Raw genomic sequence first — 23,614 nt, 5'->3', positions numbered from 1 at the left:
AGGGAGTTCTGCCTAGAATTATTGCTACGAATTATCTACTTCATTAAAAAATAAAAAATAATCTTAACAAATAGTTTAGAACATGGTATAAACAATTCCATGAAAATAATTTCTTTTTAGAAAATATATTTTCAAATTATGGAGCAGCAAATAATTTGTGGCAATTATCCAACGAAGTAGCTAAAATGAACATGTTTTTTTCTTTTAAAATGTTCAGCCTATGTCAAATAAGTCAAAACAACCTAAATGTTCAAATGAATATGTATGAATCTTCCGTTCAAGACACTATATAACTAAGCAAGATAATAGGAACATGTTCTCGCTTGTTTAATATAACTAGATAGTTTTCATGATCTGTATGGATCAAGCTACTACTTGTGTTGTTAATTTGGCCGGATGCAAAATTGGCCAAATAAGTCAAAGATGTTAGGTCTCACATCTCAATTATGCAATTTAATTAAGCTCGTCTTAAAACTGAGCTACTGAAGATGACACACTCTGCACGGACCTACCCTTTGTACTGGTATATACTTCACTGGCCTTAATTTGCCTAACTTAGCGTTGTCGTTTTGTGTACACATGCATGTTTTCTTCTTTCTTTTTTAAAAAACAAAAGAAACGTCGTCGACTGTACATTTAAGGTGCTGGTGACACGTGTCCATTGTCCCACAGAGGTGGGGCCTGCATGCAGTGAGAGAGCAAAGAAGCAATCGTCATAATTTTGTTTGTACTAAGTACTAATTAATTGATTGATTGATTGATTAGAGAATGTGTTCCTGGTCTGAAAATAAATTTTGTTTAAAGAAATCATAATTTTGAGTCCCTGTTTTTGGATGGGCTGTAGTTTAGGCCCAATTTCGTGGGCCTAATTTTATGGGCTGGATAGATTTGTGATGAAAAAGCCCAGAGTGGTGGAAGCATACCATCGGGCCTGTTCGGCACTCACAAGTCACAGCAAGCAGGCATTCGCAAGATACTGTGCAAGATTTCTCTCTCGACGCCGTTCGCGATTTTTCTTTTCTCAATCGACTTCCTGCCGAAACATAGTTAGCAAATCCGATATAATTTGACCACCAATGCACATAAGAGTTGTATGTTTGCCCATGTAAAAGTTGGGAATCACGAAATATACTTGATTTTAATCATATTTCTCCGGGGATATCATTTCTAAATTAAACTACTCCCTCTATCTCGAAATATAAAAACATAGTACTGGATAGGACATTTCCTGCTACTACGAATATGGACAAGTTGCCAGTCCAGATTAGTAGCACTAAAAAATATCTCATCCAATCTTAGATTCTTATATTTTAAAACAAAGAGAGTAGTAATTAGGAAGATGCGAATTGAAGGATAAAACTGGTTACAGATGGGACCTATATATAAAGCTAATAACATATTAACATATATACTCTGAACTATAATGGTTTGATTGGTCGATATCTATATAATTCATCCGTTTTTTAATATAGGATGCTATTGACTTTTCGATATATGTTTGATCGTTTGTTTTATTTAAAAATACTATGTAAGTATCATCTATTATATTGTGATTTTTTTAATCATTACAGATATTTTAAGTAAGGGTGGGCGTTTGGTCTTCGGGTAATTTGGGTAAAAAGAACTCTTGTCTTTTGAAACTGACAAACGAATTTGGTACCGGAGATTTGGGACTTATGGTCTCGGTACTCGAAATACCGGTTTCGACATAGTATTCGGTCTAAACTGAGAAAGGCTACACTAAGAGTGGCCTAGTAGGGGATGGAGGATAGAGACGGAAACAGAGGTGGGAGATGGCTCAACAAGGGGGCAAGCATGCAATGGAAGAGCTGTCGCCTTGCTGAAAAGGAAGGGTTTCAGGACTATTGTACACTCGCAGAGGATGGGGAACGGAGGCAGATGAAAGCATCCTCGTATAGCACAACCGATGCTCCTAGAGGTAGGGATAGATCGAGTCAAAGGTAGTCTATCAGAGCTTGATTGGTGTTCCTCGATGGAGGATGGATAGAAGCAAATGCCTCCATCGAGATTTAAGGGATCAACAGGAGAAAGAAGACAAAGTGGTCAACAGAATTTAAGGGAGGGGAATGAGGGTTGTAGAGGGGTTGTTAGACATTCATTGGTGATGTTTTGTTGGCTCAGACCAACAAGAGTCCAATGACCTAAAGTTCGGTTTATTTGGTCTCAGACCCAGTTTTTTTAGTCTCGGGTTTTAGTCTGGTGTTTTTCCACCATTAATTACTTTAAAGCATGGTTTATATTTTTTACATATTTGCAGAGAAAATTGAATAAGATAAATTGTTTAACGGCATTATATATATTTAAAATTGGAGGGAGTTAATATATAAGATGGTACAAATCACATCAAGATGCCAAATTAAGTAGCACGCATGCATATATACGATCGATCATATCGTGTACAGAGGATATATAACACCTAGCTTAGCTCTGGATCTACAGAGGACTCCTATGTTTATAGTACAGTACAGTACGTGCCAAACAAGTCCTAGCTACACAAGTGGGTAGCTGTCACGCCTAATTCATCACGTGTGCAACCTATTCTAACACGTGCGTGCAATATATCGATCGATCGATGAACAGGCTGTCTACTATACTACTGCGCTATACGAACGTACGATTGATAGAGGTATATAGGTATAGTTAGCTGCATATATACTGCATGCGTTAACTGAAGAGATCGATTAATGAGTAAAGCTAACCCTAATTAGCTCTAGGTATGCATGCGTGTAATAATATGTGGTATCTTCTTTTGTTTGCAAGTGTGTAGTGGTTAATTAACGTACTTTCTACCTCTGCCTTTTAACATGTAACGTAATTGATTCTTTTAATTCATTTAATTGATAAGGGGGCATCAATGCCGGTTTACAAACCGGCACCTAGTGACGGAGCCACATAAGCTGTACAGCTTTTTCACTAACATCCTTGGGAGTACTAATTTTTTTATGTATATTTACTGAATTTTACGTAAATGATCATACTAAAATATTAAGCAATGATAATTAATTGATCCCACAGGGTAAAATTGCTAGCACCGCCACTGCCGACACTGATGTGCCTTCCCAAAAGCCAAAAGAAACGAAAAAGAGAGACCAGCTCGAAGAATCAATTCATGGAGTCGATGCTTTTGAGTGCCCCTGTGATCCACATCCTGATCCATACTCTAATTGGTCCTTATTCAAGAACAAGCTCAAGGACGCCACATATCCATTCAAGAACAAGAACTAAATCACAAATACAACATAATAAGAACAAGGACCGCCAGTACATGCTTCAAGTCAAAAATAAAATAATCTAAATATCATACAACAGAATAAGCGGTGAATCACATCGCATTACCATGACGCCACCGTTGCTGGCCAGAGGCTGAGGATACTGCCACCTCTGCTGCTTATCATGGAATTACTGTAGCCCGTGCTGGTGTTGAGGTTGCCAAGGACATCGAGAAGGCAAAGGAAGGCAGGCAGGTGAGGTTAGAGGAGGCCTGATCCGGTGGTCCCTGACCTATAAGCACCCAGATTCGATCACCTGGCTAGCGATGGGAACGGAAGGGAGAGGAGGAGGCCACCATCGCCCACCAGGGCGATCGCCCCTGATGTCTAGGCGGTTGGGTGGGAGGGGAAGGGAGAGAGGGAGGCCACCATCACCAGCCAGGTCAGTCGCCCCAGGCGTCTAGGCGGGCAGAAATGGTGGCCTTGCCACCAGTGAGGGGGAGACAGGTGGAGGCCAACATCCCCGTTGTTGTCACAGTGACAACGTTTGCCAGGCTGACCACCATCGTGCCACCTTCGTGGCTTCGTTCTCCCGAGCGGCCTCCGTTGCCTCTCTAAATGGTGACTGGGAGATAGAAGAGATAACAAGGAAGAAGGGAAAGATCAGGAGGACCAGGGAGAGATTGACGGGAGGCAAATGTGGCTGGAATAATCCATTTATTACAAGCCAATAGACTTAAGAATCTGTTCCATCTCGATCGGTTTGGGCTCTAATTATCGGTGTCGGTTTACCTACAAACGCAACATTGATGAGTACCCATTAGTGCCTGTTCTTGGTCGAATTGTGGTTGTTGTTAAGTAGAAAAACCCTAACAGTGTTGGTTTTTTTTTGTCCAATCAATGGTGATAAGGCGGTACCAATCAATGTGTTGTACACTCCGCTGCACTGATACTGCAGAAGAATCTTTGTCTTGCCTCTGTATCGAAGTGAGAGAAGCAATTAGAACTAGAGAATTTTGATAATTAAGCTTGATTGGATGTGAGGTTTGACATGTACAGGCTAGGTACACATATGCATGCATGCAGGGATGGATCCAGCGTGGGTATTGGGTGAACTCGAGTCCCCTCTACTCCACTGGATCAACATTGTAAGAAGGGGAGATGAAAGGTAAAAAAATAAAGAGAAAATGAAGAGTAAGTGGGACTGATTAAAGAAGGAAAAAGGAGATAAGTCCGCTTTAAATCTTATTTTGGATCTGCCTCTGCATGCATGTCGAGGTACAGCAACCCAATGCATGCATATGGCAATGGTAGTGTGGGCGTATGGGCTGTGGCATACTCGTATGCAGGTGCATGCATGCAGCCGATAGGCTGGCTAGCTAATACAGTAGTCGCATCATGCATCAGCGAGGAGTAGCAGTGACGACGATGCAAGACGACCGTACCAGCATTTATATATAAAAAATAAGTTTATTTTACATCCATCCTCCACATACTAATGTAAAAAGAGTAGAATACACACACTTTATTAAATCACAATATGATTATTTCTATTTTTATCTAATTTCAATATATTTATTTTCTATTTTCATAAACTTCGATATAATAATTGTTTAAAAGTTAATTGAATTTATGGAGAAAATGATCTTATTTTAATATGATGGTAGCATATGCAGATCAGTCGACTGATCGATCGATATATCTAGCTATCAGCGGCTAAATAAGCTAGAGCACGACGACGACGACAAGTCGACAAGAAAAGAGAGTAGATAACGACGACGACAAAGACCGAAAAGGCCATGGCAATGGCATGCATGCATGCGCTTGAGTTGACAGGACGGCGCGGCGAGCGGCCGGCCGGCGCCGGGACCCGCCTCTCGCCGGCCGGCCGGCCCCGCCGACGCCGACTGACTCGCGTCGTGATGTGATGGACGCATGCATGCATGGCTCTAGCTATAAGCTGCTATAGCAGCTGCAAGCTAAACTTTTGTTCGATGCATACGCAGCAGCTTGCCCTCCCTCACGCCCGAGCCCCTACTACTGTCCTGCAGCCTGGGCCTGCATGCCCCTGTCCGTGCAGCGCACGCACGTTCACTCATTCAGTCCCCCCGTGGATCATACTGCTTACTGCATGCCATGTCTTATCATGCATGCATATTCTTTTCGGCATACTCTCATCCCCGCCTCAAAATAAAACTCAACATGCCTGGGCAAGTCTTTAGCCAGATTATAGATCACGTCCTATCTTTAGATTAGATTATTTTGGAACGGAGAAGTAGCGCCCAACCTATCTATATAATTACTCTGTTTCAAAACAAACAAAATTAGTACGAAACATGCATGGCGATATATATTGTATATATACTAAAATTTTAAGTTGAGTTGAGATGGTTTCTTGCTAAATGGAAGCTAAAATTTTGATATTGGCCGGTTATGTGCCTATTAGAATGTGTTACTTCTCCTTCTCGTAACAATTCCAATTGTGATATTCTTATACGTACGCTATATATATTTACAATGAAGCTACTATATTCAACCTTGTATTTTTTTCCACCCAAAATAAACAAACATAATATATATGGAATGTGACATTGTTCACTAGGATGTGTCATTCGTTTATTTATTTTGAGATAGAGGGAGTATTATCCTGCTATAATGTTTGGAAGTGCATGGTGGAGTCAGCTCTCCGGCCGGACTGTGCATAAGTCACCACCCGGGCGGGCTCGATGCCCACTCTCCAAAGACGCCGAAAACAAAACGTGAGTAGATATTGTCCCACTCTCCCACTGTTCGGGCTCCATGCATGCCAGGCATTCATCTTGGATCCACCACTTCTATTTACCTGACCATGCACAAGCTTATAATTAATTGTGCTGACAATGTGCTTCAGGTGACGTAATTGACTAATACGAAAAATTCAGACGACTTATAAATAGCGAAATTTAATTAGCTATATGCATGTGTTAAGTTGGCGCAAAAACGAGCTTGCGCGTAACAAGCACGACGACCATACTTAGTTGAAAGAGAGTACAAGCTTAATTAGGAAGATAGTGCAAATTAAGAGACACACAAACATGCCATATATATATGTACAAGTGATGAAATTGAGTTTCAGCCCCTTACATCGGGGCAATTGCTTAGGGTGTTCTCAACTACACATTTTAATTTCTACTCCTTCGTTTTTCTCGCTCACGCTTTCTAAATTGTTAAACAATATGATTTTTTTTCAAAAAAAAGTAAAATTTTTATTTTCAAAAATAATATTTATCCATTTTAAGTTTTTTGGCTTATATTTAATTAATCATGTGTTAATATGTCATTCTATTTTATCGGATGAAAGGTTCCTAAACCCATAAGGCCTTGTTCGGTTAATTCTTTTGTATGAAATTATTTTCCCTCAAATCCCTTCCAACCTCTTTCAATTGGAGGATTAACCGAACAAGGCCTAAGTGAACAACGCCTAATATGTATACAACCAAGTGTAATTAATTGCAGTGTACAATATAGACCTCTGAGTATAGTAAGAGATTTACTCTATTTATATATGATGTACACTGCCGTGTAGGCTCATGTCAAGGTGGTCTTATACTATTGCACATGCCTTGACTGGGTGTCCATATTTTCGCATCATTAGGATGCAACCCACTTGTAAAAAGAGGGAGGTGGGGGGGGGGGGGGGCACCTACACTTGGACATGACGATCGGTAATAGAGGCTCAATGATCTGATACTGATCGATGGTAGTGGCTTTCACTGTGACAGGCAGACGTAATCGATGGTAGTAGGCTCACTTATAAATGGATTTGTGGGTTAGCCACTCTATATCCCTAAACGACTAAACATGGAGTCGTTGTCCCAGTATAGTGGTTCATGTTCTTGGTTACGTGGCATTAGTTGATGATCTTACCGGACGAGCGTGGAAAGTGATAATATGGCTTAGAGAGGTTTGAGCTAAAGGCGCCCCCATCCCTACCGATGAGGCAGGCTGATCAAGGGCATGAAGTAAAAGACGAAGTGTAGCTCCGTCACCCTTCTATAAGGATCCTGGAATGGAGGGTTGGGTCACTAAAGATCTTTCCCTCCATGTTGCTCTAACGGAAGGGACTCAAACCCCTCTAATGTGAATTTGGGGGTTCCGATTCATTTAGGAGTTAGCCTCCATATTCATGTGGTATATCTTAACAGCTTTTCTTTTGGGTGGCCTTGCATGTTTTGGTTCTTCTATCGGGAATACACTATGACTCTCTCTAGGGAATTAAGATTTTGTTAAACATTTGGTTGGTAGCCAACTTACGAGAATTTAGAAAAGTTAAAGTCTTTCGATTTCTAGCTTCTAGTTTTATTTTAAGATTTTATAGCTATAAATTCTTGGAATCTGGATGAGAATCTAAACTGTTAGGAAGCGGAGATTTGGAAAAAGCTATAACTAGAAACTCCTTCAAACAAGACCTAAAGCTCTGTCCATCGAGGTGATGCCGGAGGGAGTTTCCTCTTATCGCAAATCACACCTTTCAATTCCAAATCGTGCCTTTGTACGATGGGTAAAGGGCTTAAGAAAAAAGCCAAAAAATTTATTACATAAATAAATATTGATAGAAAATGTATACTCTTCCCATTGTACTATTTCACATATTATGGTGTGTACTCCTATCTTCAATTCTCCTGTGCAATGCACTACTACCACATTTTCAAGGAGTAATGTGATGGAAAAGTTGAAAGTTTGAAGAAAAAAAAATAGAACTAAACTTGGAATTTAGATAAATACATTTTCAGGTAGCCCCTACCTAGCTATAGTACTACTCATATACTAGCTCGTCCAATGCACTACTACCACCTTGGTTGGCTCTATTAAAGGCCAAGCCCACTAGACGCATTCTGTCACGTCTCTCTAGTGTTACTGCGTAACGTAGGTGGCCGCTGCCGGCCATGTCGTCGTCGTCCGCTGCCGCGCTGGGCTCCGACGACGGCTGCTCGCCGGCGGAGCTGCGGCCGAGCCGGTACGAGTCGCAGAAGCGCCGGGACTGGCAGACCTTCACGCAGTACCTCGCCGCGCACCGCCCGCCGCTCGAGCTCCGCCGCTGCAGCGGCGCCCACGTCCTCGAGTTCCTCCGCTACCTCGACCGCTTCGGCAAGACGCGCGTCCACGAGCCGCCGTGCCCGTCGTACGGCGGCCGCTCGCCGTCCGCCGCCGGCCCGGTCGCCGCCGCCGCCGCCGCATGCCAGTGCCCGCTGCGCCAGGCGTGGGGCAGCCTCGACGCGCTCGTCGGCCGCCTCCGCGCCGCCTACGACGAGCGCCACGGCCGCGCCGGGGAGCCCGACGCCGTCGCGGGCGCCGGCGCGGTCGCCACCGACAGTACCTCCTCCTCCTCCTCCGCCGCCGCCAACCCCTTCGCCGCGCGCGCCGTGAGGCTGTACCTGCGCGACGTCCGCGACGCGCAGGCCATGGCGCGTGGCATCTCCTACCACAAGAAGAAGAAGCGCAGGGGCGGCAACAGGAACGGCGCCCGCGGCGGCGGCGGCGGCGGCGCGCGCGCGGGCGTGAACGACGGCGACGCGACGGCGCCGCCGGTGGCGGTGACCCCGGGGCTGCCTCTGCCGCCGCTGCCACCGTGCCTCAACGGTGTGCCGTTCGAGTACTGCGACTTCGGGAGCGTCCTCGGGGGAGCACATGGCGGCCATGGCGGCCATGGCGGCGGCGGCGGCGGCTTCTACGGCGCCGGCGTCTACTTGCCATTTCTGTACAACACCTTCAGTTAGTTAGCTAGCTAGCTAGTTCGTCGTGTATTTGTCTGTGCTTCTCACTGTGGTTGCTTCAGTGTACTAGCTAGTTACATGTGTGATGTGTCTGCATCTTGTGATCATCTTGATCTGTGCTTTGATGCTGATCGATCCAGCATATCCGTACGTGTTCGTTCCGTTGCTTCGGATCTTAATTAACTAATTTAATTGTGCTAATTAATTTTGTTAGTTTTGGTGATGGATGTCGATTGCGTTATGTTCGTGCATGATCTGATTAATAACATGCATGTGTTACGGTATTTAAACCAGGCTGAAATCGCTAAATGAGGGTGAACCTCCCAAGAACTAAGGAATATGTTGAGAAATATAAGGTCTATAAGCCTCGGACACAAATAGAAGATCCACGGTTTTGATTTATTTCACAAAATATCATATTGTCCAATTCTTCATCTTATTCTGGGTGTCCGGAGAGAAGCAATATATTTCCCAACTTTTTTTAAAAAAACTTTTTTCTTTGCACTCTTGCGAAAAAAAACTTACTACAAATGAATGAACATTTAGGTTTCTTACTATACAAAATTACTGTGTAATGGCAAAGATGGCATGAATCTCCTTAATTAAGGCTTTTCCCGCTGTCCCGCTCCCGTAGGCCGCAACAACTCTCCGGAAGCGATTTTTTAGTTTTTTTTTTGAACTTTTTAAATTTTTAATTTTAAAAATAAACCCTTTTAAAACTTATTTCCTAGATCTGAACAATTTGGCTAAAACAATACTAGTATTATTTTGTCGCACCGGTTTGATTGGCGTGATAACGTTATTTAGTCACACCACCATCGCTGCATGGCTGGATTAAACATCCGCACCCGCTATTTGTGACGTGTCAGTATTGTTTTGCTACGTGGCAAAAAAAATTTAGATTCTGAAAATAAACTAGTTTTGTAAGGGTCTATTATTAAAATTAAAAAATTTAAAAGTTAAAAAAAATCGTCAGAAGCTTATGGCAAAAAGAACCTTCTCCTTCGTTTTCGCAAGTAAAATGGGCCTTTTCTCCATTTACGCCGGCCCAAAAGCCCATTCGTATTCAGAAAACAAAAACATTTGCAGCGCGCGGGCACCGAAATGCTGGTGCAGGTGCTCCGCCGCATCGCGCAGAGCGGCAGCGTCGTCGTCATGACCCATGACCATCCACCAGCCCAGCGGCCGCATCCTCAACATCCTCGACCGCCTCCTCTTCCTCTCCCGCGGCCGCACCGTACGTCTACTCCGGCACGCCGTCGGGGCTCAAGACCTTCTTCTCCGTCTTCGCCGCGCCCGTCCCGGACAACGAGAACCCAGCCGAGAGTTCGCCCTCGACACCATCGGTGAGCTCGAGCACCACAGCACGACGGCGCCGCCATGCTCGTCGAATTCAACTCCAAGTGGCAATCATCGCTCGGCGCTTTCCTCATCGATGCCGACGTACGCGAACCCGCCGTACGTGGAGGTGTGGGTGCTGATCAAGAGGGCGTTCACCAACACGAGGCGAATGCCGGAGCTGTTGGTGATGCGGCTCCGCACGATCACGGTGACGGGGTTCATCCTGGCAACCATCTTCTGGCGCCTCGATCGACGACACGCCCAAGGGAGTCCAGGAGCGGCTGGGCTTCTTAATTCGCCATGGCGATGTCGACGACGTTCTACGTCTGCGCCGACGCGCTGCCGGTGTTCGTCCAGGAGCGCCACATCCACATCCGGGATCGAGACAGCCCACAACGCCTACCGCCGCCTCTCCTACGTGATCGCCAACACCGCCGTCGCGTTCCCGCCGCTGGTGTCCCTGTCGCTGGCGTTCGCGGCGACCACGTTCTTCGCCGTCGTTCTCTCCGGTGGCGGTGCTGCTTCTCCCGTGGCGTCGAGATGTTCGACGGCACGCCGATCGTCGGGTTGTCGAAGGCCGTGAAGATGTCGGTGATGGACGCCAATCAGGCGTACGCTCGGCACCACTTTGACGGCGGACACCTGCGTGGTGACCGCGCCGACGTGCTGGCGCAGCAGGCTGGGATGGATATCGGCAGGTGGAAGTGCCTGCTGGTCACCGTGGCGTTTGGTTTCTTTTTCCGTTTTCTGTTTTATATTGTCCTGCTCTTTGGGAGCAAAAACAAGAGGCGCTAGCTAAACCTTCGGGTGTGTGTATGTATGTAATATTTCAATTTTGAAGATTTTATATTCATATAGCTGAAAACCGTGTTCAATTATAATTATCTGATTAGATTTGATGACAAAAGACTCAAGGAAAGGTTTAAATTCAGACGTATGTAGTGAACACGATTTTTTATGTCCTACAACAAATTTTACAACGGTATTAATACATTGTTCTATCATTTTGTCCACCTATTGTTCACCAGTATATAAAGACGAAAAAAGATGTTTATACTGTAGCAAATCCCATAGCACCGGACCAATAAATCTCGCAACTGATCTACCGTTTTCATAATTATTAGTGGAGTCAGGGCGGATCTATCCATTAGAAAGGGTGAGTCGATCGATCCAATTATACGACATGTGTCGCTCTACACCCCTAAGACTCCCCTATTCTCTTATAATAGTTATGAAAAATTATGTATAACAAGGTCTGAACGTCTAACAGATCAAGTCCATTTTTCCACAATGCACGCACGCCACAGACAATAATTGAGACAATTATGCGATTGAACTATAAATACGATATGTGTTGTGTTCTATTGCTCTTATGAAGTAAACATCTCCGTTCTCCACCCCACGTATATTTTAAAGCTGCGTCCGTCGGTCCTAGAGGGCTAGACCGCTAGACCGCAGCAGTGTGCAGGAGACGTTCACGGTGCATCCGACCCGGTGGCCGTAGTTCGATCGATCGGTTGCGGTGCGCCGCCGCACACACGACACGAGCGGCCGGGCAAGCGTGCGTACGTGGCCTGTGTCGTGGGCCCCACGAAATCCCACTTCACCCAGGAATTTGAATATCTTTGCTCTCATCTGCGTTGGGCCCACCAAATCCCACTTGCTGGGAGGCTGGGACCACTAGTGTAGTTGGTTGGGACCACTGCCAGATCGTGTGCCAGATGGATTCCGTGGGACCCACTATGCATTCAAAGGTGCTTGGAGAACCCTACGATGACGTGGCAGGTCATTCCGACTATATAAACCCCTCGTGAGAGTTCAAGCAGCCCCCGTTTCTTCCACCTCTCCTCTCCTTCTCCCCACCTCGCTTCGCCCTCCTCTTGCTCTTTGCATCCACACGCCGACACGCGCGCGAGGAGATTTTTCATCTCGCCGATCGGATCGAGTCGAGTAGCTAGCGGAGAGAGGTGAGCGTATTTTGATCGATCGCGCTGTGTGTGTTCTGGTTTTGATTTTGGTCGATCGAAATGGTGGTGGTGCTTCGTTTTCGTGAATCATGATCGATTTTTGAATGTGATCCATGGCGTGTTTTCTGTGCTGATTTTGCGTTTGATGCGTGTGGTTTTGGTGCTCGATCTGTGTGTGTTTGAGCAGCATGGCGGACTCGGAGGATGGAGATCACGCTGCGACGACGACGACGGAGCAGCGCTACGACGACGACGGGCACCTCGTCCCCAGCAGCGGCGGCCAGGAGGAGGAGGGATCCGGCGGCCACGACGTCGTCGTCCCCGGCGGCCACGTCGCTGAGGATTACCGCTCTGGCGTTGGCGTCCCCGTCGGCCGAGACGCAGGCGGCGCCACCTCCTCCCCGCCGCAGCCAGTCCACGTCACCCCGAGCATCCTCGTCGGCAGCATCCACGCGCCGGTCTTCCAGGGCGAGCTCGTCGGCATGAAGTTCGGGGTCGGGTCAGGCTCCATGGGTGCCGGCACCAGCGCGACCAGGCGCCTCCCCGCGACCGGTTTTGGTGCTCTGCCGACCAGCAGCATGGCGGAGGATAGTGCCGACCACGCCGACGACGACCACCTCGCCGAGGAGGAGGAGGAGGAGGAGGAGCACTACATCGACGACGGGCCCCTCGTCCCCAGCAGCGGCGGCCAGGAGGAGGAGGGATCCGGCGGCCGCCACGTCTTCGTCCCCGGCGGCCACGATGGTGAGGAGGACCACCCCGACGACCTCGTCGCCGACCTCGACCTCGACCTACTCGTCGACGGCGTAGTCGGCCCTGTCCCCGGTGGCCAACTCAATGCAGATGCCCCCGCCTTCGTCCCCACCACCCGTGGGCGCCAGGACCTCTACTCCGCCCTCTCCTCATCCGCCCCCGCCGCCGGTTACCGGTACCGCCACTACATCACCTCGTCCGCGCTCGCAGAAGCCGGCCACGTGTCCCCATTTCTCGGTCTCCCGTACGCCACGGCCTTCGATTCTCCGCTCGACCGCGAGTTGGTCGGCCCGTCGTCAGCGCCGCCGCCGTGCTCCGCCGCTAGCCGTGCCTGGTTAGTGCGCTGTTCCTCACCGCTCTCCGACTCCGAGTGGACTCGGCGTTCGATCCTGGCGCGAGAGGCTGCACACACACCGGCCTCCACCGTCACTGGGCGTGGGCGATTCGAGTTCGTGCCCATTCCCGGCGCACCCTATGCTCCGCCGCCGTCATTCGCCCCCATCGCCGCCGGAGCTGGACCAGCAGCGCGACCGCTACAGCAGCTGGCATTCGGACTGGAGGAACACAAGACGAAGCTGTGCGCGGAATATTATTCCCGTGGGCTTGGTTGTCCTCGTGGCAACACATGCAAGTACGCCCATGGAGAAGATGACCTGCGTTTGGTGGTGGCTGTGAGCTCTCTAGCCGACGCCGGTGAGGACTCCTCGTCCTCGGTGAGTTTAATTGATTTCGTCTTCAATTTAACTGATTGATTCGATCTACCACGCAATAACTAGTCATCATGTCCTCAACTCCTCATGCATCTAGATTTAATTTTTGGTTTTGATAACTGAATTGGCATTCGTTTGCCTTTGCAGGATTCGTCGTCCCCCGCTTTGGGAGGGGGAGACAAGTACAAGACGAAGCTATGCAAGACGTTCACGAGTGGTGGATTATGCCTGTTTGCAGCCAACTGCAGGTTCGCGCACGGGGAGGTGGAGCTTGGGAAGAAGGAGCCGTGCTGGTATTTCTTCACCGGTCAGACCTGTCCCCGCGGTGACACCTGTGGTTTCCGGCATTCCTACTAGGCCATTGTCTTCGCATCGATCAGTTACATTTATCCCACCAATAGCAAAGCGCAAGGAATGGGAGCAGTAGATTGATCGATTACCTTTGAGTGCACGAGATGTATAGATAGTTCTGATGCTTGTTTGTTCCATCTCGTTCAGTATATCCCTGTGTCGAACAACACAGTTACAAACTGCATTTCTACCTATCCTAGCTACAGCATTGCTCGCGTAACATCATGAGGTCTTCGTCTACTAGTACTTGTTAAATGTCTTCTTTCTTCAATGTAAGAAAGCTTTGTACATGCATGACTTGATCGAGATATGTTGCAAGCCTGCATGATCACTGCATGGAGGTTTTATCTACCTAATTATCCACTATCTGCGCACCTGACATGTTAATTTCTGCTTCTGGATATGCCTAGTCTTTTTTCCCCCCAAACTTACTCTGTTCTGGATCACAACTCAGGGGATGGGTCAAGCATTGTACTATGTTTGTTCTGGGATCGGAAGTTTGGTGCTTAAAGCTCTAGCTTGCTGTCATCCTACTAGAGTTGTCCACGCCGGGTGAATGCTAATTAAAGGTGAAAAGGGTTTCCCGTTGACCCAGACGATTTCCGAAAACAGAGTGTATAGTATTGGATTCGGAAAGTATGTTCCTATGAATTCCTGTCTTAGTGTCGGTTCCTTCCTTTAGTAGTAGTGAGGCGCGGTACTAAATCTGGTACCGTGCCTGGAATGTCACGTGGAAGGGTGACACCATAATTTTGTATTGGCATATCAGTTGAATGTGCTTTGAGTGGGTGCATCCTGGGAGTGGACATAACCATTTCAGTTACATACTAATAACGGGGGGACATCCCTTCGAGGGATCAAAATAGTTTCCCGGTGTATCCTTCCAAATTTCGAATCCTAGGTCCCCCGTGACTGCGTGACACCGAGGTCGTACACCGCCGTGCTCCTCACCCGCTGCTATCCTCCGCTACGCTATAGTCGCACAAGCTCGCCTAGGCTATGCTATCCTTGCCCTTGCTCTTGTCTGCGTCCCTCCCCTCGTTGTCGCTCTCCTTGGGTATACTATCCTCGCTGCCACTAATCCTCTTCTATCACCGCGACTTTCATTTGCTGTCATGGCCACTTCATAGTTCGGAGGATGGAAAAGATGGATTCCTAGAGGTAGGATGAATCGTGCAAAGAGGTTTGAGTACGTGAAGGCGAATACGATGTTGGCTTTAATGAGGTCAGAGGCAAACTGACGTTGATGCTGGCCACACGACAACGAGGTCATGTGTCGCCTGGAACACCGGCGTTGGTGAACCCCTACTAGGTGGGGATGATTTCGGTGAGAGAGAGAGAGAGAGAGAGAGAGAGAGAGAGGAGCCACACACGTGACAGATGCGTGTTGTGTGAAGCCCCAACGTGAGACACCGGCGTCTGTGAACGCCTACTAGGTGGGGATGATTTCGGTGGGAGAGAGAGGATCTACACATGAGGATGATTTCAGTGGGAGAGAGAGAGGAGCCGCACACACGACAGATGCGTGTTGTGCGAAGCCCAGCGCCAGTGAACCCCTACTAGGTGGGGATGATTTCGGTGGGAGAGAGAGGAGCTGCACACGCGACAAATGCATGTTGTGCAAAGCCCCAACGCGAGAAATGATGGTTGTGGGGGCAGGACAAGTTCCGCGCTGCGCAGTGCTTATACGACACGTGGAGGAAATTCAGCCAGCGACAAGTTGCAACAAAGAGCCAAGCACCATCCTGCCCCTGATGACCCAACGGCCCGATTCAATTTGGTACCGCAAGCACTACTACAGATAAGGTTTTTGCATACGGCTAGAATGACTTATCTCATGTGGGTTGGCAATTATCATGAGCAGACAGTAGGACTGTATACGAAAAATATATTTTTAGTAGTGAAGGTACATGTACCTCAAAGTACCATTTGTTGTACCAGAACAAACCGACCAAAATTAACAACATGGACCAAAATATCACCAAATAGAAGATAAATCCATTTTGTAAGCCAAGAGTGGTAATAAAGAATAGAAGAAAACATCTTCAAATGTTCAGCCAATATATAGTAGCTCTAGGCCAGCCTCAGAGGTAAGCAAATTATTGAGCATAAGACATCACCAAATAAAGCCTCCAATAGGGTACCACGAGTGACCAATGGTAACGCCATAATTAGGATAATGAACAAATGATTCTTGGTAGATGAGACAAGCATCGGTATGGACCATGCCATCACAGTTGCTGCTACCACCGGGTGTCACAGCTCGTTGACAATATCTGCAAAACTTTGTAGAACTCTTCCCTACAAAACGAGTAGAAGAAATGTTTCCATTGACAGACTTGACATCACTTCTGCTATTTACTATAATGCTGACGTAAATATCTTTACCATCCTGCGAGATATAGTCAATAACACAATGAAAGGTCAACATGTTACCCTTCATGACACCAAATCTTCTGATGTTATTTATGTACTCGCTTTCTTCATAGTTACTAAAAAATGGACCAAGAGTTGTAATGACCCTATCTCCATTCCGGTACAAGCAGTGGCGGATCCAGGATTTAAGCAAAGGGTATTCAAAGTTGAAAAAAAAATCATACAGAACTCAAAAAATTGGACCGGGAAAATCATACAGGAGTGGTAATGACATGTTTAAAGCCTTAAAGGTACAAACAGTAGCACAATAGTCAAGATGTCTATCTCCAACTGCACACTTGGGGACATATCACTATCATGGGCATTGGGTGCTTCAAGTAGTAGCTGAATAGGACTAGAAGGGGCATTTTCTGGGATATGAACTTCACTCTCATTGGTTAATGGTTTTGGATCAGAGGTGGAAGCTACTTTCTGAGACTTGGTTGACCTTTCCCACAAAGACTTCAAATCTATTGTCTTCTTCTTCATTTTTCAAATTTCAAGACCTACAGTTCAAATTTCTGACTAATTTAACTTCTAAGCAATAGCAATTAAGCAATGGCCAATCGATTGGGGAATTTGACAAGAGGATTTATTTTACCAGTGTCAGTCCACTGTCCAGCCGTCTAGGGACCAAGGGGACGCGCCGACGCGGGGGTGCGTCGCCGCAACCGGCTGCCGCCGTGTGCCACAACGCCGCCGCCGTCCGTGCGAACCTCAGCTGCTCAGCGTCACCCGTCCCCGAGGAGGCGGCGGTGTCGTCGCAGGCCACGCCGCCTCCACAGCAGCAGGCCCAGGGACCAGGGTCCAGGGAGATGAGGCTGGTGGCAATTCTGGCGACGCGCCGAGCCGGCGGCCGGCGCCGCCGAGCGTCGTGCTCTCGATGCCCCGTCGCCCGTCGGTGGGGATGAGTGTAGGCGCGGCGGATTGGGGCTGGGACGACAGGAGGGGTGGGGACTGGCTGACCGGGGGATAGGGACTAGGGTTTTGTTCGTTTTTGGGCCAGTGGGCCTATTCGTTGGGCCAAGATGGGGAGGAATGTATGGTCTGCTGCGAATAAATGGGCTTCTTTTCATTTGGGCTATACATGCTGCACTTCCTTCTAATTTCTCATGTATATATGCATAACATACCTATATATAGTTATTTTTTTAAAATTCTATGGGTATTCAGGTGAATACCCATGAATCACATGGGATCCGCCCCTGGGTACAAGGAGTTACCAACCGGACAAATTCGCTGGCAAAGGAACTTGGACATTTGATTAGCCAATCTTCCTGATGATGATTTGGTTGGTTCTGCTATTCCAACGTATAGCTGTATAATATAGAAAAAACATTTTCAATCCATCAGCATATTAATATAAGAGCAATTTTACTGTTATTGAGGAGGTACCATGACGTACATATCACTTTTTCTATTGTAAATTTAATATCTTTTGGTACCTACTATGAGATACCAAATTTTACATTAAATTTTTTGATACATCCTTAAGGATTGTAAAATTGCTCTTATTATAAACATGGGTTTTCACATCTATGTGAAATTGCACCCATTACTTGTATGCAACTTGATTATAGTTACAGGAAAAAATGAAAAAAAAAATGTTAGATTGAATGGGATATTGGGATTCTAGAAGTATACACACACACACAAATTTGCATGCCTCAAATGTGATCTACACGTGGAGGTAAAAAAATGACACAGTAGAACGCAGTGTTACTATTGTTCTTGAAGTGTACAACGAATTTGTAGTTGCATGCTTGTGTACTTCCTTATATCATCACAGTATATTTTTCCAATAGTTTTTCAAAATTTTATTTAACTAGTTATACCACATGCATTTATACAATGAGGGATGAAAACAGTAGAGCAGAAACAACATATAGTTTCTTTTAATTTTATGGAAATGGTTTCATCATGGTTGGGAATTTTCCATATTTCAGAATTATCAATCTAGTGACGACTTTAATATGACGCTAAAATAAATTAGAAAAATGTGATTAGAAACGGAAGAAGCGATGTCATTTTTATTATTTGTATGGAAACAATGGCATTTTTATTATTTGTATGGAAAGGATATTGGTACTATCAGGAATTTACGTAGCATTGTCACCCCTTTAGGTGCATAGAATTAATGCACATGCACCTAGGTGCTAAAAATAGTTTCTGATATAATAATCATATGATTCTACAGTAAGGTGCCAAGCTACTCAACTTCTGTTAAAAAGAGAGTAGCTTTAACAGCTTACAGCTATATTTTAAATTAATGGTATTTGAACAAAGGAGGGAACATGCTTTGAGAGTTTAAAACACTTGTGTATTCGAAAGTTTATAGCTACTGTATATCCAACAGTTAAAAAAGATTAAAAGCAGCACTCTGTGATACTCCTGAAAAAAAATGCATGTAATTGATGTGAATGAGTTTGGTAAATGCACTCAAATTAACTGAACCACCAAAACCAAACCATATACTCCGTACGAAGTAAGAGTGTATGCATGCATGCACGTGTCACGGCAGATATATACTCCCTTCACTCGGACAGCGACACGCCGACACGGTCTCCAAAACACAAATTTAACTTTTTTTATAAAAATATTTATTGAAAAGTGATATATATATATATATACATACTTTTATGAAAGTATTTTTCAAGATAAATCTATTCATATAATTATTATATTTTCAAACTCAACAACTTGAGAGTTATTCATGATTTATATTTCTAAGATTTGATTTAAACATTATTCTAAATAACTTCCTTTACTACTACGACGGAGGGAGTGAGTGCATATACATATACATATATACATATATACACATACACATACATATACATATATATCATATATATATATATACATATTCATACACACACACACACACACATATATATATATATATATATATATATATATATATATATATATATATATATATATATATATATATATATATATATATATATATATATATATATATATATATATATATATATATATATATATATATATATATATATACGGGAGCGTATCCTATGCACACAGGCCCTCACATGTACACACCGTGTACACCAACTAAAAATTATCACAAAAAATTCTAGGAAAATTCATACATATACTTTCAATAGTATTACATCTACGTGCAAAGTCGCATCTTCAAATTCATTCTACATAGAGAATAACAAAAAAGATAAAATTCTGACAAAATTGCAACCTTAAAACTGTCAGATTTTTTGTTTTTTTTGTTACGGCTAAAATACAATGAATTTGACGTTAAGATTTTAACCCTAGGTGTAATACAATTGAAAGTATGTGTATGATTTTTTCTAGATTTTTTGGTGACATTTTTTAGTTGGTGTGCACGTGTGTACACGTGAGGGCCTGTGTGCATAGGATATGTTGCCGTATATGTATGTATATATATATATGTGTATGAATATGTATATATATATATATATATATATGTATATATATATATATATATGTATATATATATATATATATATATATATATATATATATATATATATATAGATTGATTACTGCACGGAGTAGTAATTATTGAGTTTGATAACTGTTAATAATCAGGTTGACAGATACCTTCTGGCCGTTGACGACGTGGTTATGGTCGGCGAGGGCGCGGGCGGCGTTGGCGGGGTGCATGAACTGGACGAAGGCGAACCGGCGGGGAAGGCCGGTGAGGCGATCGCGGCGCAGCCAGATGTCGGCGACATCCCCGTAGCGACCGAAGTGGTCGCGGAGCTCCGTGTCGCCCATGTCCGGGGAGACGCCGCCGACGAACAGCCTCGCGCTCTCCGGTATCCTCATCGGCGCGCGCGACGCCGGCGAACCTTAGGTTTTTCTTTTCGCTCTCCTTTCCGATGCCACTACGCATATATGGGCGGGGCGGTCCATGTGAAATACAAGTTCGGGCCATACTAGCTAGATGGGCCGAACCGGAATTGCTACCAATCGAATGTGCAGTCCATGTTCTATTGGCTGGATTGTGTCCATCGCGGCCAGGACGCATCGAACTGAACTGTTCTTGCTTAAGGATACGACAGAATAAACGTTTTTTTTAAAACAAACTAGCAAAATACACGGATAAATTATTTGTTAGGCTAAGTATTGATTAGAAATTTTAATGATAATTAGGATGGATAAAATCAACATTGCATATTGATATACTCTTGTTCTCATAATACTCAAGATGGGTGTGGATGCTCCGACGATCAAACGGCGGTGAGAACTGTGGTAGGATGTGTCCCACAACATGGTCTTGATAGAGAGAAAAATGACAACGGCGACCTTCGGTGGTGAACAGATGAGTGCAACAAAACATGTTCCCGGACGAGGGGATCCCGTTTTCTTTGGCCGTGTAGGAAGATCAAAAGATGGAGAAAAATGATTAGCACTGTTCATCGTCTTCCCTAACTGAAACAATAAAATAAATAGGAGGGACGATGGGCGCTGATGCTCTGGTGACCAAACAGCGGCGAGGAAGGTGGCCGAACATGCTCCAGATGTGACTCATCCATAAATGGTGGCGTTTGGCAACAAAGACAAAACAACGGGAACACGACCGACAAGACATGGTCCCAACAGATAGAGAAATGAGAATGACGAGCTCTGATTATGAACACGGTCATCAATGGATGAGTCCAATCGTGGAACACATCCTACCACAATACTCACCACCGTTTGATCGTCAGAGTATCCACGCCCATCTTGATTATTATGAGAACATGGGTATATCATATATTTAACAGTGGTTTTTACCCATCCTGATTATCATTAAAATTTATAATCAATACTTAGCCTAATAAATAAAAATAATTTATTTGTAGCGAAGCACGGGTATTTTGCTAGCAGTAGTTATTATATATTTCTTAAAGATAAGACGCATCGATCAGTTTGATACGAATACGGAACGTCCCGTACGTACGCGTCTACATGTACGCACGAGTTGCCGTCGACGAGAAAATCAGATCAGCAGATCGAGGCGGCCGGCAAAGCTCGCTGCTTCAAGCTTCGTGTCACCTCCATCTCCGACCACGGCAGCAGCAGCCGCCGCCTCGGAGAGCTGCCGTGCAGCGCACGCTACCCGCCGTCTATATAAAGAGGCACCTCTCGTGTCCTCTCTCCTCTGAACCCTTCGTTCCCATCACAAACCACGCCCGCCTCGATCGATCGATCGAAAGCTCGAGATGGCCGGCGATGACGCCGATCGCAACCGCCCCGGCCGTGGTCGAGAGTCTCAGCCCGGCGGCGCCACCTCGTCATCGTCCCCGCCGGGCTCCAACTTCGATGGCCTCGCCGCGACCACGACCGGCGGCGCCTCCACCGGCGACAGCAGCAGGATCGCAAGCCACCTCGTCGAGTTGGAGGACACCGGCCGGAGGCGGAGCGCCGCCTTCGTCCCCAGCCGCCACAACCCCATCTACGTCCCCATCGGCCGCCCCAATCCCTTGGGCCCCATCGGCCATCGGGAGGACTACTACTCCGGCTCCGGCAGCGCCACCGCCTTCTTCCCCAGCAGCCGCGACCCCGTCCATGTCCCCATCGGCCGCGACACCGCCTTACCCCCAATCGGCCATCCTTCCCAGGGCCGCGTCAAGTCGGGATCGTCATCCGCCTCCGCCGGCGACGACATGATCAACTCCTCCTCCGCCGCCGTCAGCCACTCAACCGGCGCCGGTGGCGGTTTCTCCTCGCGACACGCCCCTGCTTCCGACGAGGCGAAGAAGCAGCAGCGTGTGATGGCAATCAGGCGGCAGCAGCAGCTACAGCTTGCGATGGAAATCTGGCGGCAGCAGCAGCAGCAGTTAGCGGCGGCAATGTGGCAGCAGCAGCAGCAGGAAGATGAGTTGGCAATCAGGAAGCAGCAGCAGCAAGATCGTTCGATGGTGTTCTGGCAGCAGCTGCGTGCGATGACACCCTCCGCCAGCAGCAGCAGCAGCAGCTCGTCGTCCTCATCCGCTGCGGTCGCCGCCGCCGACATAGCTCTCGCGCCATCGGCAGAGGCCGGGTCTCCGTCGTCTCCTACGACGCCGACGACAACTGGAGCCGATCAGAAGAATGTCGGCGACGTCGTCAAACGTCGGAGTCCTTGATCGATGATCTTAGCAGCAGTTAGTCAGGTTAGCACACTCGCGTAAGGATCGGAGGAAACGCCAGTTTCGTCAGGTTTTGTTTCTGTTATACGTTGTGGTAAAATCGATGAACCACTGCGTGTTTTTGTTTGTTCGGGTCGATATATCCGTCTTGAACCCATTTGGTTTGATTTGACTAGTACGGCTTAAAAGACTTGATGCATTGATGATATTGTTGAATGTTGATTTTGTGTTCTTGCATTCTGGTATCTGGTATATCTGGAGAAAGATTGGTTAGTAAGTATTGCTGCTTAATTGCTTGCCTGATTGTGGTCAGATTCAGATTCTGATCAGATGAACAGTGTACATTTGTCTGATCAAAGAGTAGGCAGTAATTAACATCTTACTCTGCTAATCAATCAGTAGTTGATATGCAGTTTGACATTCCAATTCATGGTTGCATGCACATGAATCTTGTTCAGCCTTGATGGGACATTGGAACTGAAGTTGTGAACTACGGAGTATATATGAAATGTCAGATATTTTCAGTTATATTTTTGATTTGTACATCTGAAATTTCTGGATTTCCTGCATGCAGCCACACCGGCACCATGCATGGGTACAACTAAACCTATCTCAACAAAGCTGACTTGTTCGGGCTAGCAATTAATCAGTTAGCGCAAAATTGAAATCAGAAAAGTAATGTTTCCACTGCCCGCTGACCGACGAAGACAGAGAAAGAGAGATAAGAGGAAGAGAGAAAGAGGGGGTATGACACGTGGGTCCCACCATTAAAAAAAATAATGACTGGACTGCCACGCGTATACCACGTAGAACAAAACCACCAGATTAGGTCGAGGGGAGTAATTCGGTCAACCGCGATAGTTGGGGGTGAAGAATATCCAGTTTTGTGGTTCAGGGGGTAATCTGGTCAACCGCGATAGTTCGGGGGTTTAATTCGTACTTTTTTATTAGCTATTTGCTGAAACATTGTTTTTA

The 23,614-nt window shown here is 46.0% G+C and overlaps 2 protein-coding genes and 1 pseudogene across 2 annotated transcripts; all 3 read left to right on the top strand.

Annotated features, from left to right (window-relative positions):
• Window positions 1-8,094: 8,094 nt before the first annotated feature.
• On the top strand, window positions 8,095-9,254 carry LOC127779970 (protein G1). The gene has a single exon (XM_052306903.1). It carries the CDS (start codon window positions 8,156-8,158, stop codon window positions 8,984-8,986), a length of 831 nt encoding a protein of 276 aa, XP_052162863.1. The 5' UTR covers window positions 8,095-8,155; the 3' UTR covers window positions 8,987-9,254.
• Window positions 9,255-10,087: 833 nt separating this feature from the next.
• LOC127779271 (ABC transporter G family member 16-like) lies at window positions 10,088-10,907 on the top strand (annotated as a pseudogene).
• A 1,572-nt stretch (window positions 10,908-12,479) lies between these two features.
• LOC127779969 (putative zinc finger CCCH domain-containing protein 48) lies at window positions 12,480-14,111 on the top strand. The gene is made up of 2 exons (XM_052306902.1): window positions 12,480-13,757; window positions 13,902-14,111. The coding sequence occupies exons 1-2, from the start codon at window positions 12,480-12,482 to the stop codon at window positions 14,109-14,111; spliced, it is 1,488 nt and encodes a 495-aa protein (XP_052162862.1).
• The last annotated feature ends 9,503 nt before the right edge of the window (window positions 14,112-23,614 follow it).

Source organism: Oryza glaberrima, chromosome 7, assembly GCF_000147395.1.
Source record: "Oryza glaberrima chromosome 7, OglaRS2, whole genome shotgun sequence".
NCBI lineage: Eukaryota > Viridiplantae > Streptophyta > Magnoliopsida > Poales > Poaceae > Oryza > Oryza glaberrima.
This window is presented reverse-complemented; position numbering and strand designations above follow the sequence as displayed.